A 19,154-nucleotide genomic window follows, 5' to 3' on the forward strand; every position below is an offset into this window, starting at 1 on the left:
AATTTTCAGAAGATATGTAAAAGTGAAAGAAAATTCCTATTATAACAGAAAGTTTCTACAATAAAAAGCTTGTCCACGAAGCAGGTTTAACACTATTCAAAATAAATTGCAGTTTGAATGTATAAGAAGCTCTGCCATATCACACACACAATACTTCACAAATTTTCCCACTTGGGCAGTTCATCACAGTACTCCTAAGGAAGCATGACTGGATCCCCTTCTAGATTTGGGCCCACTTCTGTGGTATTTCAGGTATTGCAGGTTACAGAATTAAGGTATTGGTGTTTTGTAATTATAACAGAAAGAATTTGTAAGACCCTGGTGTGCAACTCATTTTGAACATGCTAATTCCCTGTTTTCAGCGTTTCAACTTTCAAAGGCTTGTGGCAGTTTAAAAGCAATCGTCTTATAAGTATATAAATTGCAATGATTATAGGAACAAGTCGTAATTGTTTCTAGTAAGTTTTTATGAGTCTTTGCTGTTACGATTAGTGTTTTGTATGTTAATATATTGATATGGGTGCTTATTTGCCTGGATGCTGAAATGGTCACTAGGTTGTCACAGTAAACAAATCTTTTATCTCAGTAGGTCTATTTGGTTAGACATAAAACCTAAAAGAAATTAAACAAGAGCAGTACAAGTTCTGAAGTATTCACAAAGCACAGAGATTGGGGAGTTGAACACAAGGATAGAGAATCATAATTTTGCAACCAGATCTTGCTTGGGAAAGCCAAAAACAGCAACAGCTGATGGGTTGTTCCAATGCCATGTACTGCTTTTCCTATAATGCTGTAACATATCCATGGTTGCACATGGAGACATCATGTATCATGGTTGCTGATTATACCACACACCTGGCATTGTGGATTGAACTCAGAGCCTTTTGCTCCAAAAGTCTTTACATCTTGAGCTAAAACAGATATTACATATGGGAATAATAAGACACATATCTGGGCTTGGCAGGCTTAAATTTTTATTGGTAAGTGTCAGTAAATACTGATTTCACCGTACACACACAAACCAACAAAAAATAATTCCATCAATAGTAATTGAAATGTACATATAGGCAAAGTAAGAAAAATGCTGCTTGATAACTTAATAGAGGTTGATTTCAGTATATTTACTTTGCATATTTTGACATCTGATGTTGACAGTTTATGGGTTTTGTTGTGTTTTAGCGGTTATAAAGCTTTAACTTTTTGAATCTTAACAACTACTGTCATTAAATTGTTATTGTCTGATCTGCCCATTGATTTCCCAGAACTATGAACATTTAAATTGATAAAAATTGAAAAAAAAATGCTTAAACCTCATTATTTTGCACAGCTGTGAAAATTTAATTGATAAAAATAGAAAAAATGCTTAAAAATAAACACTGATTTATCTGTTGAAATTATATATATTTACATTAATTTATATACATAAACATGATTTCTGCCAAGCCTACTTAGATCATTTTTGTGCGGCTGCAAAGCAGTCACACTCACTTGAACAGGCCTGACATTCCATCCCAAAGAGGGCAGTGGTACGCATTCCAGTTCATCCACACATTACAATATGACATCACGATACTCTATCTTGGTTCCGAAAATTTACCAAAAATAACTTCAACATAGTTTGATGTCACACTCTGAAATGACAAAGGCAATGACCCTGCAAGCTAGCTGCTGTTATTTTCTATTCATGCAGGCATGAATTCTTAATCCATGTAATGGTTTCAATGGTAATATCTTTTAATGGACCAACTTCTCTTGGTGGGAGAGGCAAGCTTTCAAGCCACACAGAGCTCTTGTTTAAGATCTTTCTCAGACCTAAAGAGGAGCTATGTGTGGCTCAAAAGCTTGTATCTTTCACCAACAGAAGTTGGTCCATTAAAAGATATTACCTCACCTAATATCTCTCTAATATCCTTGTCTCTCTAATATCCTGGGACTCACACATCTACTTCTACACTGCATACAAGATTTCATGTAACAATCTACAGTATAATATGCCATGCAGCAATGCAAGCTGATATGACAGTAAAAAGCCAGGGAGAACTTACTTAGAGAGTATACACACAATATGGATCTAATATTTCCCTGAGGCCTTGACTCTGTGGGTGAAATGAGCATGATATTTTATATCTGGCATCTACCTTAGTAGTGGTGACTCTCTGCTTCAAAAGCATTTAATATATTAGAGTGTGGTGGTTTCATTATTAAAAGATAGAAAATTATTTTATTTAAGATGTGAAGTAGAGGAATAAGAAATACTTATATACAAGACAAGGGAAACATACACTGCTCCAATTTGCTTTCTCTTCTGCAATGGGTATGTTTCAATGCTGTCATTAATTCCTTGCAAAGAAAGGAGAAGAAAATCAGCTTGTATTTACCTTTGCTGTACACGATGCAGTTGTTTTTGTTGTCTTCTACTCCTTGCCAAGTCACATCCAGCAACCACTTGGGGCCAGCAGTCAGCACCATAGGGACTGGAGCCTTTGTCTTCTGTAGAAAGGATGATAACAAATAGATGCCATTTGCTTGTGTTGATTAAGAACTTGAATACTAATAGTAATAATCATTTTATTTGCAAACAGCTACATCTCCAAACCCATAAGCCAAGGTCTTATTCCCCAGCCTCAGGATATTTTTTAAGAAGATACAAGCAGTAAGGCTTTAGTGCTTTCACTGATCTGAATGGTGGAATTATTATCAAGGATTTTTCTGAATGATATTGGATCAGATCTCCAAGATTAGGCAGATCTCTGGTGGCTCAGAATTATAAAGGGAATGCAGATGACTTTTACAGCAAAGAGCTAAGTATTTAGAAGTGAACTTTAGACACATTGTACTTTATTATCAACAGGATCTCACTATTTCCTGAAACAGACAGGAAAGAATTTAAAGAATCAGTATCCATTTCAAATACATGTCCTGGGTAACATTTATATTATAGTAGGAAATTATTCCGAATGGATAATGTAATTTCCCCCCATTTGCTAAGTGTTGATGTGCAATTTTACTATGGCTGAAATAATAATCATGTTAATGATTCACTACACAGGGTCTCCAAAAGTCTGTAAAAAAGGTAGTGTGAATGAATTCAAATTAGAGGAATTAAAGCATGACATCCCCAGTTCTAAAGGCACAGAAAGGCAAGGAGATACACACTGATAGTTTTAACAAAAATATGTCCAGTGTACATTTTAGATTCTATACTCATAGGCTTTGGGATTTAAGAAAGTACAGTAAAAGTACCCAAATTATTTGTGCTTAACTCTTTTCATAAATCTAATAGCAAAAAACTGACTGATCTGGAATTTAGTAAGCCTTATCATGAGTGCCCTTTCATTGATTGGTAGTGAAACGCTGTTTAGACTTTTATCATTCAGAGTCCTTTTCCTGTATATCAAACATTATGAAACCACAACACAGAGTATAGAGTACAATAAAAGGGTCTCAAGGTAATTTTTAACTGAATTTTTTTTACCTAGATATAATTCTGTCCAAGAGACTCCAACCTTTTCTGGGAGAATTTCTCCAGTTCGTGCCAGTAATGGTTCACTTGAGATTTTCCAGTGATTTCAAATATCTAAGGAGCTGGAAAACCATGTGGTCACATGGAGATTCCAGATGCACAGACATTTATTGAGTATTATAGAAATTTACTGAACTATTTTAAGAGGTACAATTGAGTGCAGACTACTTGCAAATAAAATGAGAAGATTATAAAGGATTTTATTTATATAAGGAAATATTATCTTATATGAATCCATACTGAATATCATAATACTTTTTATTCAAGACATATTGCCTCTGCTATGATGATCAATACCCCCCACAACACACCTTTCAAGAGACATGAGTCTTGCACATACCTCTCACAACATGTGGTGTACCTCATCCAGTGCACCAAATACCCGAAGAACAACAATGTGGGTGAAATCAGACAATCATAACACTCTTGAATGAACTCACACAGAAAGATGATAAAAGACAAAAACACTCTGTCACCCATGAGTGAACACTTTTCAGAAAGTGATCACCCAGTGCTGGGTTTATAATGGCTCCAGTGGCTCCATGGAGCCGGGCCCATGCTTAGAAGGGGTCCCAGCCTGCTCCTCTTGCACTGTGCCCCAAGACCCCACTGGCTCCCCTTGCCCACCACTTGCTCCTCTCGGCGTGCCCGCCCGCTGGCCGAGGGCTCCTCTCCACCCCCTGACCTCACACCCTGCTCCTCTCAGTCCCCTGGCCAGAAGCCTACACAACACAGTGAAACAGACCTGCAGCCTGAGCCTCCTGAGCGAGCCCAAGTTGGCTGGCACCAGACAGCCATAGATTTTTCTTTGCTGTGCAGAAATACCCTGAGTACCTCTTCCAGACCTGAAGAAGAGCTCTGATGTGTAGCTCAAAAGCTTGTCTCTTCCACCAACAGAAGTTGGTCCAATAAATGATATTATCTCACTCATCTTGTCTCTCTGATAATATTTTTTGATCGTCTTGGGTCAGCTTTGATCGTATCGCTGTACAGCACTGTTGCACTGAACCTAATATTCTTTTGTTTATGTGTATTTTATCTTTCGTATTCTCTATGTAAATGTTCATCCATAGGTTTTTACTTTTTCCATGTGTGCTATATTACATTATTTGCTTTTCCAGACTAACAACTGGAACAACGTAGACAACTAAGATATACAAATGCAGAAGTTGTGGCTAGTATGTACCGTATGTGGGGAACTGTGATGCAAATTTTATCTTCATTACATAGATTTGGAATATGGATTTAAAGCAATGATTAGATTTGACTAGTTGAGATTTTTTGATTATGTTATGCCCCTATTTAAATCACTAACAAGCCATATGTATGACAACACCAGTTATGTAATCAGAGCATGCCATTTACATAACGATCCTGCAAACAGACATTATATAAATGAGACATGCAGGGAAGAAACAACAAAAAGAGGGAAAGACAATCAAATCATTAACCCTTCCCTCTACTATTATAAACAAATATGAGCCTGATTTTCTTTCACACTAAAATAATTTTAAACTGCTGGGGCGATGAAAAATGGCCTTCGCATACATAAGAATCAGGCCCATATGTGTTTAAAATCACTGCAAGCTTTAGCAGCAAAGTCAGCCTGCAGTCAATGGAAGCTGAGTGTGCTCAGCAGCTCATAGGATCAACTCCTGATTAAAGTTCACGTTGTTGTTTGTTTCTCTTATCCAGTAAGTGCAGAAAAAGACACACGTTTACTGTTCTCCAAGTTCCAGCTTCCACTTCCGCAACTCTCCTGACTTTTCTCTTCTCAGACATCTGACCTTTCATTCCTTTCCTCCTCACCTAGACTTTCTGTTGTGCCTCAAGTGGCTGTTATTACTATTTGCATTAAAGTTGTGCCTAGAGGCCCCATTCAATATCAGGGCCTATTTGTGCTTGGCATAGCAAGAGACAATCCCTGCCCCCATCAATTTATAATTTAAATAGACAAGACAGGTGAAGGGTGAGAAAAAGGAAGTACTAAAAGTACTTTACTGGCCTTGTGAAGGGGGGAGGGGAGAGGGAGAGAAGCTGTAGATGTGATATCTTGATTTTAGTAAGGCTTATGACATTCCATAAGTGAACTAGGGAAATGTGGTCTAGATGAAATTACTATAAAGTGGATGCAAAACTGGTTGAAAAACCAAAATGAAGGCATAGTTATTAATTGTTTACTGTCAAACTGGGGGAGCGTATCTAGTGAGGCTCTGCTGGGGTCTGTCCTGGGTCTGTCCTGCTCAATATTTTCATTGATGGAGTGAAGAGTATACTTATAAAATTTGCAGATGACACCATGCTGCGAAGGAGTGCTAGTCCTTTGGAGGATAGGATTAGAATTCAAAACAACCTTGACAAATTGATGACCTGGTCTGAAATCAACAAGATAAAATTCAATAAAGACAAGTGCAATGTACTAGACTTAGGAAGGAAAAATCAAATGCACAATTACAAAGTGAAGAATAATTAGTTAGGCAGTAGTACTGGTGAAAACGATCTGGAGTTATAGTGGATCACAAACTGAATATGAATAAAAAATGTGATGCAGTTGGCTAATATCATTCTGGGTATATTAACAGAAGTGTTGTATGTAAGACAAGGGAGGTAATTGTCCTGCTCTATTCGGCACTGGTGAGGCCTCAGATGAAGTACTGTGTCCAGTTCTGGCCGCCACACTTTAAGAATGGTGTGGACAAACTGGTGAAAGTCCAGAGGAGAACAAAAATGATAAAAAAAGTTTAGAAAGCCTAACCGATGAGGAAAGGTTAAAAAAACTGGGCATGTTTAGTCTTGAAAGAAAGAAAAATTAGGGGGATCTGATAACAGTCTTCAAATATGTTAAGGGTTGTTATAAAGAAAATGGTGATCAATTGTTCTCCATGTCCACTGAAGGTAGGACAAGAATCAATGGGTTTAGTCTGCAGCAAGAGAGATTCAGTTCATAGAATATCAGAGTTGGAAGGGACCTCAGGAGGTCATCTAGTCCAACCCCCTGCTCAAAGTAGGACCAATCCCCAGACAGATTTTTGCCCCAATCCCTAAATAGCCCCCTCAAGGATTTAACTCACAACCCTGGGTTTAGCAGGCCAATGCTCAAACCACTGAGCGATCCCTCCCCCCATAGATAGTAGGACAAGCTTCCTAACTATAAGGATAGGTAAGCACTAGAATAGGCTTCCAAGTGTGGCTATGGAATCCCAGTCATCAGAGGTTTTTGAGCACAAACTGGACAAACAGGGATGGTCTAGGTATAATTGGCCCTGCCTCAGCATGGGTGGCTGAATTAGATGACCTCTGGAGGTTCCTTACAGCCCCACATTTCTGTGATTCTACGGAGGGGGAAAAGACACAGATTCAGATTACATGATGTGCCCATCATCACACAGGAAATCTAGAACAGAGCTGGGAACTGAACCCAACCCTCTCTCTTGTGCTTTAATCATAGAGCCATTCTTCCTCTAGCTAGCTAGAAGCCCAATCCCAGGCGGGTAACTCAGTATCTGCGAGACCAAAAGACATATTGCTAAGGCTGGTGCCTAATCTGCTCCTATACTGTATCCATGCACCCCAGCAGACACTGAAAGCCATCAGTCAGATCTGAGTCTACCTTGCAGTTACCAATGGTGCTTTATTGCTTAAAGGATTTCTTGAGCTTAAGAAACTGAACTGAGAGCGTTAAAATTGCTCCCAGGTGAGCTGTTTAAGTAAAGCTTGAAATCGGTTCAACTGTCTGTGAATGGTTGCTGAGTACCACAACTGGGCTGGAGAGAAAACAGGGTGTTTCTCTTTAAAGTTCTGCCACTTGAGAAGAATCAGTGGGCAAACCTCAAAGGAATTTGCCATGTTCCTGTCCTACCTCTGAGCCAAGCTATACAGATATGTAAATAAACTTCTTTTTATTTGAAAGTGAAACTTCACAAAGCCCCAACTGCCTGTAAAGCTTGGCAACCCAACTGAGGGAGAGGTATAACTTCTCTTTGAAGAAGTTTGTTAGAACCATATTATAATAGCCATAGTCGGTGGCCACATGTTCATGTTCATCCTGGGCCACTGTAGTACTTTTAGGTTAGCAAATTCACAATCCACATAAGATGCTCACAACAACGTAGGGTATCCGACCTTGTTGTAACCTGTTGCTTGGTAAGAATTAAAACATGTTTACCTTTTCAAAAAAGTTCTTTTCCCTAAAGTGGTTAAAAGTAAAAGACCACAGTCCAAGATAACAAGAAGCTATGATTAAATCAGTCATACCTTTATCACCTCAAGCTTAAACTACTGCAATGTGCTACACCTGAGGCTACATTTTAAATCCATTTGAAAGCTGAAGCCACTCACTTGTAAAGCAGGATATCTCACCTTGAGCATGTTACATCAGTGCTTTTGAATCTGCATTAAATGCCTGTAGATTTCTAGGTGGAGTTTAAGGTTTTGGTTGTGACCTATGAAGCTCTAAATGGCCCAGGACCCGTCTATTTGAGAGACCACTTTTCTGCCCTTGCCACACTGGGGGGTCTCTTGATTTAAAGTGGAAGGAACTGCTACCAGGGCAAGGTGTTCTCCATGAGGGCTCTTCAACTTTGGAACTTGATCCTTCCTTGGACCAAAATAATCCGAATGTGTTGACTTTCAGGGTATGCTACAAAGATCACGGTTCCTTGGACTTCTGGGGACAGGGGTACTGACTGGGGTAATACCAGGGGAAAGTGGAGCATTCTTTAATCTTTTTACAGTAAGGTTTAGCACATGATTGCTGGTATATGAGGAATTTTGCTGTTGGATTTTCCTTTATGTTACGATTTGTGTTTATAAATTAATATTTTAAAAGGAGTCTATAGTCTGGGAGAGGTTCCCTTTTCTGTTGTTATAAATCTATAGAAATAAATCAATTAAATAAAAATTGACAGCACTTGCTCAGAGTCTCTGAATAAGCCCAAGTGTAGTCTGTTTCAGGTACTTTTCATAACAGTAGGATGAATGTGCAGGACGGCTGAAAAAGACCTCAAAAATCAAATTAAATATTATTTCCCCCCCCCAAAAAAAGAATTGTAGTATAAATTATTCAAGAAGCTTACATGGACATTCTGTCCACATCCAAAGGAACATAAACAGGGATTCCTCAACTTGCCTTAAACCCAGATTGACCGTACAATGGGAATCTTTCAATAAAGATGCAGTATCACCGAACTGAAATATTGTTTACTATTCATTCTACATAGAAGCAAAGGTTCTTGAATACTTTGTACCTGAGAAAGCTATTTCAGCTAAAGGTCTTATATTCATACAAACCACAACCAGACAAATTTGACAAGGACAAACAGGGTCAAAAGTTTGATCTCTTAGGGAACAATTAGAATCAGCTAATGAGGATAAAAGAGGTCAAGCAGACATCCACTTTTCTGGACAAACAAGGGGCGGTAACCCTCAATAAATGTTTATACTTGAGTCAAGAGGTTAATGGAGATAAAAATACCCAGCACAGAGATCTGAGAATAGTTTTACATTCCAACCTAAAAGGAATCAGTTCTGGCAAGGTAATGTTAGATAGATTTTTTCTTGCATTTAGCTCACAAAGATTTCTAACAATGGATGTGTGCAGCATGGCAGAAATTTGAAGAAACCTAAGTCAAAGGACATTTTGTCAAAAGCATGCAGGATGGAATCCATGAAATTCTGGTATCAGGAAAAGGGAGGTTCATCATTACTAACTGTTTTATGAGAAGCTGTGTGAAAGGAAATAAAAGATAGTGAAGTTAATGTCTAGTAAGTCAGGATAACATGATGGCAACGTCCTGGGAATGCCCTTCCAAAGGCTGTTCAGCATTATCCGAGAGGATGTGCTGTTCACTGAAATGCCACTATATTGCTAACATTTATTTTTTTCTCTGCACTCACTACAGGGCTCCGTAGTGTGAAAAATACCATAAAAAGTCTAGACCTCCTTAGAGCATCCTCACTAAACTGTGGAACGTGCTGAGAACAGCTGAGGATTAGGGGCCTCATTTCTAGTTCTCTTCTGCTCCAACCCAAACAGATTTCTGTTACAGTTTGCTAAAAATCAAATCAAATCAAATTTTTAATGGCAACCATAGTAAATCTCCTGGAGATTTTGGGTTCCCATAAATAGTAATAGGGAAGATTATTCTTTCTACAGAATCTTCTTGGCCCAAGAGAAAGTTCTGATGCCCCTCAGCACAATACTTTCTACAGACAATTACAAACAACACTGTACTGAAAAAAGAGCTGTAGATATCCCTTGGGTGCCTCCAGATATGAACTCAGGTCTGTTAAAATGTCAGTTAATAAATACATATGTGTTTCTACTTCAAAATCCAATTCAAATTCAATCTGATAGTCACCAGGATGATGTATCACTGACACTCTGACCCTGCAGAGCCCCCACCCTGCCGGGACACTGAAGTCACCTTTAGTAAGTCACTGTACCCAGCAAAGTAAAGTATAAAAAGCAAAGGTGTATAAACTCATCAAATCATTTCAGCTGGAAGGGATCATCTCATACCATCATCTCATACTATCCTCCATGCAGTAAACAGCATAGATTTAAACAGTTCTAAGATATCCCTAATAGATTGATACTTATTCCAGCAACGTTGGTGATTTTACCACATCACTTCAGCTCTCCATAGTTAGAGCTCTATACTGTACTACCAAGGAAATGTTGCATCTGTCCCAGTCCAATTCCTCATCAGTAAATCTACTATGAAATCATTAAAAGCAGCAAAGAGACCTGTGGCACCTTATAGACTAATAGACATTTTGGAGCATGAGCTTTCGTGGGTGAATACCCACTTCGTTGGATGCATCTTCCACATCTTTTGTGGCTGGATTTGCAGACACAGACTCCCTTCTTGTCACACAAGATTTGGAGTATAGGCAATGATCTCCACTTTTATGGCTCCATGCTACATGCTACATGCTGACAGACCCAGTTTAAGGCATAGGCATGACAGGCCCTAGCCTATGGTAACAGAGCCTGGAGTCATGTAATTACATCAGTATCTTAGATTTCACTACAAAGAAAAAAAAATTCTAGTCCTTATGTTTGTGAGGAAAAAGTGACCTAAACGTAACTGATGCAGTCATGTCTGCCTGAGTCTGCAGACAACCTGGAATAATATCTCTGAGAGATGTGACCCCACTCATGCATCTCTATGGTGGGCTAATTCCAAGACTCACTATAGGGAGCTCTGGCAACATTACCTCAGCAGAGGAGTGTGTGTGCAGAAAGAACAGAACAGTGTAGCTGGTACTGCCCAATCACCTGAGCAGATTTGGCAGCTTGGGTAAGCACTAAGATGCCCCTTGCTGATATCCCCGCTGTTACTAGCCACGAGGTGTTGAAGCTGCACTGGGGAGAAGGATGCTCCCATGTCAGCTCCCAGCCTTTCTCAAAGGGGAGGAGGGTTTGCCACCACTGGCCACAAATTGAAGTGGAGCCATGGACAGCCCATGTAATGCACCCTCTTGACAAAACATGGTGCCATCACTATGAATATTTGAAAACCTGCTGGTCCTGAAAAATCTTGCATCATCCTGAGACCCACAAAATACTCCATTTGGCTGCCATTTAATTTGGAATTCCTCCTGTCTGAGGAGAGAGACTCTTTAGAGGTTACATGAGCTAATTTTTTCATGACAATACATATGAAGGATCGGCTCTGCTCACAGACGCTGTTGCCAAATCAAAGCTTTAAAAGTTTCAAAAGCAAAAATTAGTATAGACAGATGGAATCCCAAAAGACAGCTGGGATTCCCTGCAACTGAGAAATCCTGCATTTTACCCCAAGGGATCATTACTTGTCAAGTGGCAAAACTGTACACACACTTCAACATACTTGTAGGATGCTGAAACAGACAAAAGAAATTCTCAGACCAAAATGTATTTTAACTATATTTCTATGTTGCATACAGAGCCTTCCATTTGAGGATTTCAAAGTACCTTACAAACATCAATAAATGTTTGCAAACCTCTACTGCAAACTGAATGCAAGACAGATTGAGAAATCCTTCTAATATTACCTTGCCAGGACTGATTTATTTCAGGTCAATATGTAAAACTAGTCTCAGATCTCTGCTGTTTAGGTACCAGGCAGTAATTGTCATCAAAAAGCAGCTTTAAACTGTACCTTTAAAACTCTGCACATGAAAATGCAGCAGATATTGGTGCCTGTTTGGGTCCTTGTGAGATTCAGGGGATGAAACTCAAACAGGCACAGCACAAAATTCACAACCTACAGGGAAGGGAATTTAAGGTGGTTTTTTAGACTACCTTTATACCCTCCTGATGCTGGGCTGGAGTGACCCCGATGTAATTTAGCCTCCCAGCCCTGCCAATAGGCCACAGTGCTTCCTGGAATCTCCACAGAGCTATGAGTGGCAGCTCGGCTCTGACATGCCCCTCTCACCCCCATATCTCTGCCCCGGCACTAGGGATAGCAAGTGTGAAAAATCAGGACAGGGTTTGAGGGGTAATAGGCACCTTTATAAGAAAAAGTCCCAAATGTCAGGATTGTCCCTATAAAATCGGGACATCTGGTCACCCTACCTGGCACTCCTCTATGCCAGGGCTTGTGAGGGGGTCCTCAGAACACACCTTTACAGCTGACTTCCACAATTCCTGTACCAGGACAATTCTGCCCCAGCCAGAATTGGGGACTTTACAGCTCCTTTACCACACTCTGATCCTTTTACCTGGCATAAAGTGGCTGGAGCAGGGGTGAGGATCTCACCTAAGGGATGCATTGGTGATTAATATAAGGTAGTACTCTTTTATCATATGGCCGTCCTTTACATAACATGAATACGGTGGAATATGTATGCACTATTGTCAATGCCAAGCATTCAAAAATCATGAGTCAGGCCCCCAAAGTAATGGAATTACTTTAAATCAGGATATTTTATAACAAACAATTAATTCTGTGTTCTTTATGGTTGCCTTCTGGTTTTTGAACCTTAGGGTCATGTTTTTAATCTTTTTCTCTACAACCATGAGGGTTAGAAGCTTACTTAAAAACAAGACAACAATAACAATTCTGCAATTCTCACATATCCACATGACTCTGGAGCTGGAACTTTAAAAAAACACCTATTGCCATGAGACACACGGTAATACAGTGAAAGTTGGCAACACTTTTTTGGTGTTCTGGTGTGCCTTTTCATTTTACTGTGGAGCTGAATATGTTTGATTGCTTGCCATCATTCACTGTATCTCTCACAAGATGTGCACCACTGGTGAAAATACTGATAAGCATGCACCAGTACAGATAAAATAAGACAGTGTGCAGTACTATTAGAAAAGGTACAATCCAGAACTGCTTGCACACATTCACACTGAGTCATCTGGGCATTTCTTTTAGTACACTAATGAATTACCTTAATTGCTCTGAAACCCTTAATTGCTATGGCATATTGTCTTTCCTGAGAATTGGAAATGCATTCCTATTATTCACATATTTTTCAGACTTTACTATATGTCTACCTGTGACCCAAGAACCTCTTAATACCAACTAACAAGGGGGTGCAGTGGGGTTACAGGATCTCCTGATTCTGGTATGTACATTCAGGTTCACCAAAGAGGTCTCAAATGAAAGTCTCAAATGAAAGAGGTCTCAAATGGTGTCACACTGGTTATCAATATCATTGTGCTTTTTAATGGCAATTAAATTAGTGCAAATTAGTTATGCATATTTACTGAAAATATTCATAGATTCTAGGGCTGGAAGGGACTCCAAGAGGTCATCGAGTCCAGTCCCCTGCCCTCATGGCAGTACCAAATACTGTCTAGACCATCCCCGATAGACATTTATCTAACCTACTCTTAAATGTCTCCAGAGATGGTGACTCCACAACCTCCCTAGGCAGTTTATTCCAGTGTTTAACTACCCTCACAGTTAGGAACTTTTTCCTAATGTCCAACCTAAACCTCCCTTGCTGCAGTTTAAGCCCATTGCTTCTTGTTCTATCCTTAGAGGCTAAGGTGAACAAGTTTTCTCCCACCTCCTTATGACACCCTTTTAGATACCTGAAAACTCCTATCATGTCCCCTCTCAGTCTTCTCTTTTCCAAACTGAACAAATCCAATTCTATCAGCCTTCCTTCGTAGGTCATGTTCTCTAGACCTTTAATCATTCTTGTTGCTCTTCTCTGGACCCTCTCCAATTTCTCCACATCTTTCTTGAAATGCGGTGCCCAGAACTGGACACAATATTCCAGCTGAGGTCTAACCAGCGCAGAGTAGAGCGGAAGAATGACCTCTCGTGTCTTGCTCACAACACACCTGTTAATGCATCCCAGAATCAGGTTTAATTTTTCTGTAACAGCACCACACTGTTGACTCATATTTAGCTTGTGGTCCACTATAACCCCTAGATCCCTTTCTGCCATATTCCTTCCTAGACAGTCTCTTCCCATTCTGTATGTGTGAAACTGATTGTTCCTTCCTAAGTGGAGCACTTTGCATTTGTCTTTATTAAACTTCATCCTGTTTACCTCAGACCATTTCTCCATTTTGTCCAGATCATTTTGAATGTTGACCCTATCCTCCAAAGCAGTTGCAACCCCTCCCAGTTTGGTATCATCTGCAAACTTAATAAGCATACTTTCTATGCCAATATCTAAGTCGTTGATGAAGATATTGAACAGAGCCGGTCCCAAAACAGAACCCCACTCGTTATACCTTTCCAGCAGGATTGGGAACCATTAATACCTACTTTCTGAGTATGGTTATCCAGCCAGTTATGAACCCCCCTTATAGTAGCCCCATCTAAGTTGTATTTGCCTAGTTTATTGATAAGAATATCATGCGAGACCGTATCAAATGCCTTACTAAAGTTTAGGTATACCACATCCACCGCTTCTCCCTTATCCACAAGACTCATTATCCTATCAAAGAAAGCTATCATATTGGTTTGACATGATTTGTTCTTTACAAATCCATGCTATTCCCTATCACCTTACCACCTTCCAAGTGTTTGCAGATGATTTCCTTAATTACTTGCTCCATTATCTTCCCTGGCACAGAAGTTAAAACTAACTAGTCTGTAGTTTCCTGGGTTGTTTTTAGTTCCCTTTTTATAGATGGGGACTATATTTGCCCTTTTCCAGTCTTCTGGAATCTCTCCTGTCTCCCACGATTTTCCAAAGATAATAGCTAGAGGCTCAGATACCTCCTCTATTAGCTTCTTGAGTATTCTAGGATGCATTTCATCAGACCCTGGTGACTTGCAGGCATCTAACTTTTCTAAGTTCTTAATGTCTGTGTACGAGAGTTGGTAGCCAGCAAAAGTGAAAAATAGGGTGTCTCTCAAACAAGATATATTTAGTCAAACTAAACTGAGTATTGTCTTGTTCACACTGAGTGCCCCAACACCAATCTGAACTGAACGAAAATGAAGGATTATAAGAATTTCAGGAAGAGAAATACAGTGGGGGAAAGAACCTTATCTTGATGAGCACTTCAAAAGTTTCCTTTACTATATTTGGGGGGGCAGAGAAGACACCCAGGCACTCTTCACCAAGTAAGTAAAATAACAGTGCTTTTGCTTCATGAAAAACATGTCTCAACCAAGGTTGGTTAAAAATACTGGTGAACTTTGGGTGATATACTCTTCTTTAGACAAGAGGTTAATCTGTTGGTTAACTTTAGTCTCTAGAAAGCACATTATGATTTTGCTTTATATGTAAAGGTTTGTTTCCAATATTCTTTCTGTCACTTGAACCTCAATTCTTTGAAAGTAAACTTATTCTTCTGTTCAGTATAAATATCTCTAAGTGATGTGGTATTAAGCAATGTGATGGCCCTGAGTTGAATCTTAAAGCTGGTGTGAGCTGTTCCCTGAGAAGAGCAGGCCTGGTAATTCTGTGACAGTTCAGTGGATAAGGGGCTGGACATTGCAGGGAATGCTCCGAGTACTCAGAGGTTGGTGTATGCCTATCACTATTGTACAGAAAGAGAAAGGCCTGCGGGAGCCTGGTAGGCAATGCTTGTACTGCCAGAGACTGGTGGTTTCAAGGAACTGATCTACAGCAGGCAGAGATAAAATTGCTTCATGCTACGGGAAGGTTGTGGTGAGGTGCCTTATAACACTGGGTACCCTTGGGGAGTGTCACATCACCCACTTCAGCAGATACCACAACTCTTTTCAGGTTTGCCAGAGAAGACAAAGCTTTTTTATTAACTGTGTGAGTGCTCAGCTTATTCTGCTTCTACGCTGGGTTCCTTAAACATCTAGTTCACAGCAAGCATGTTCGGAGACTAAATGCAGGGAGTTGCATAGTCACTCCCTGCAAGTAATTTGACACCTACCTTTGGATAAGACACAATAGAGATGATTCACATCTGAGCTGGTTGTAATATAATAGACAATCTGAAATGTTCTGTTCTCAAGAAATCATTCACTGTTTTTGGGGATAATTACAGGTGTTTTTGCAGCATTTGGGTTAATATTGCCTTTTCCTAATGTCCGTCTATCCTCACTGACACCATCCACAATGATTGCTGCTCCTGTTGTTCTTATAATTGCATTGGGATGATAGGGTGCAGTTCTCACACTTCTGTTTTGTAGTAACTTTTGAATATATTTTTCCCTTGTACACTTTTTTACTCCAAGAGGAGTACTCTTTCTGTAGTCTTAGTCTCCCTTTTAAGTTTCTCAGTTTTTGTAGATTTTATTTTTGAGAAATTTATTAAAAATATGAAATATATATAACTAGATTAAGGATTTTTTTTCAATACATAAGGTAGAGCAATGCTTAAAGCAATATGTCATTGCAGGACTAGTCCATTTTCATTTAAACCATATTAAGAAGTCTTTAGAAAATAAATATTTAATACATATGGATTGTGCTAGCTCTCTGTGTTTAGGTAGGACTAGATTACTATATAACGCTCTGGACCTTAGGTTCTGCACCATGTCTGATGCAATACCAAGGCTTCAGTGTTGCTCAGATTAAATACAATGCATTCACTAAATACAATGGCAACTCCCACTAACTTCAGTTAAATAGGATTAGGGATAGACTATCTGAATTTTCTCTGGTTTTACCTAAATATATTTTTCCAATAGTGAATATATATTTGTACTAGATTTTTTTTTTAAATCAGGTGTTATGTTTACTAAAAGCAAGTACAGTAATTTAAAATAGCAGTGTAAATTTATGAAATAAATCAGACTTTTATACATATAATTATTTATAGGTAGTTAAAGCACCAGAGTTTATTTCATTTTAAGATTACACTTGACATATCTGAAAAATTCTAATGCAGATTTTATTGCCCACACCTACCCTTTTTGTGCTAATGGACTAGACATAATGAATCATTCTAATTTGGATGAAAGGACCACACAACATTGCTGCAATCCTTTAGAGAATTAAGGCTCAATTCTGATCGTCTATATTTATGAATGCGTATTTTGGATTAGGCCACTATCTGTACATCTGCTGAGTCTCAAGGGCTGTATACTCCGCTAAGTATTCTGACCTTCCAATGTACTATTTCACATGTGGTCATGGGATATGAGGAGATTTGATTATGTCTGTATTTTAACATTGATTTAATACATAGCTATGAAATAAAATCTAATTTTCCCCTCACAGCTGTATGTATAAAAATTCCACCACTATTAAGTGAGCCTTTATATATTCTTTACTTAGTGAGTATGTCTGTAGGTGGAAGGAACTGAAACATCCTTTTGGGGTGATGTACAACCAAGGAGAATCTCCTTAGGAATGGCTTTAGAAAATCAGCTTTGCTGGTCTATAAACACAAGTTTAAATTATCTTCTGTGAGTCTGATGTTAGCAGTTACACTGTTACATTATGCATGATTCTTGTCTGCTCATGGAAAAAAAGAAGTGCAACCATCTTCCATTAGTGATTTTCAATGTTATTCTAAGCTTTACTATTTATGGTTATTATTAAGATGAACTGTTTTGCATATTTGTAAAATCTCATTATAAATGTTAATAATAAATATAATTCTGGACTAAATTCTGTTCACTTCAAAAAAGAGTTTTTTATTTTCTGAGTGAAAGCAGATTCACTTATATGGACAAAGTAAAAATTTATCATATTATTTTCCCATCCTTAATCAATTAGACTTCTCTGGTATACACATCATTTGTTCATATTACTGGCTGCAAATCTTGGTCCCACTGAAACAAAAGGGAAATTTGCCACTGATTTAAAGAGTAAAATATTTGGCCATTACAATTAATACATCGCTATATATTACAGTACATCATAGTGGCATTTTAGGTAGTTTTCTATCCTTCTCTCCACTTCCCCAGTCCACCGTATAGATTTTGAATAATTACATGACTACAATACTCTTTGCGGATTAGCACTGGGATCCTAGCCAAAATAATTTTGAAAATTATGTGATCTTTATTACTGATGAAGATTATCAAATTGTTTAGCTGCGGACCATGGGTAATATGACTATAGTATATGCTTATTATGATTTTAGAAGGTTTAGGCCAAAAACTGACTGACCAAAGTTAGCACCTCTATTTTGCAAACTGGCTCACTTTTTTTTGCAGTTTGAGAACATATCTAATTAAGTCATTTTTCTTCAGTTCTGTTTAAAGGATGTGTGCACCTTCCTGTCACCCTACAAAGTGAAAATGTGTTTTTTTAAGATGTCCATTGGTGTGCAGAAAAGATACTGATTGTGTATAACTTGAATGATTAGAGCTGTGTGTGACATAGCTCTCTCATTTAAATTACTGCAGTCTATTAAACATTTGCTGTATAACACAGAACTACAACTAACCAAGTTTGAGTTACAATTTTGAGGAAATGGTGAAGGTCCATCACTGGGACTAGAGATAATAATGAGGAGTCCAGCATTGGGACTGGTGGTTATAAGGTTCTGGTTCCAGTAAGACTCAACAAACAGCTCAGATCAAAATCTAAAGTGCAGGAAAACAGCCTGTAGCTTCGAGATTAGCTTTCTCACACTATTTCTGAGTTAAGCCAGCACAAACATCATCATGAATGCATAATTATGATTATGCACTACAGTATGCATAATAGATCTTAACATCTGGAAACAAAGAAGTAGCATAGGAATGCCATTTTCAGGCTTTTGGTTTTGAGCACAAAGAACCAGAGTCTGGGGGTGACAGACTTTTTGTGAATAAATACTGTTGCAAGAAAATCCACTCTGACATTGGCAAGCCCTGTTATAGTTAAAAAGAGTCTAAAAATGGAAATATGTTTATATTGTGCAATAAATTTTAACTTGAAAATAACAATAAATCAGAAGACAAAAATATTTTAAAGTGTTCAAGCAAACTATCAGTCTGTCTATTTGGAATAAGCAGCAACAGAAAAACATGGACAACCCTTAGAAAATTGTTTGAAAATAGTTTAAATATTCAGAGGGATGTTTTCCTCAGAACCTAATCAGTGTTTGGAATTCTCTGTCCCAGGAGGTTCGGTACTAACAGACTCTAATTTAACAGGATTCAAGAAATAAAATAGACAATTATATGTGGCCCGGACAAGAACATCAGAATGGCCATACTGGGTCAGAACAACTGTCCATCTAGCCCAGCATCCTCTCTTCTGACAGTGCCCATTGCCACATGCTTCAGAAGGAATTCAC

General features: G+C 38.6%; 1 protein-coding gene across 4 annotated transcripts in view; it reads right to left on the reverse strand.

Moving 5' to 3' along the window:
- Positions 1–19,154, reverse strand: part of ZFPM2 (zinc finger protein, FOG family member 2) — a 469,087-nt gene that overhangs the window by 143,800 nt on the left and 306,133 nt on the right. For all 4 annotated transcript variants that reach the window (XM_045006802.1, XM_045006803.1, XM_045006804.1 and 1 more), the window contains one exon: positions 2,379–2,490. In XM_045006802.1, coding sequence (XP_044862737.1) covers positions 2,379–2,490 — 112 coding nt within the window. The remainder of the gene's footprint in view (positions 1–2,378; positions 2,491–19,154) is intronic.

The sequence above is a fragment of the Mauremys mutica genome, chromosome 2, assembly GCF_020497125.1.
Source record: "Mauremys mutica isolate MM-2020 ecotype Southern chromosome 2, ASM2049712v1, whole genome shotgun sequence".
Lineage (NCBI taxonomy): Eukaryota > Metazoa > Chordata > Testudines > Geoemydidae > Mauremys > Mauremys mutica.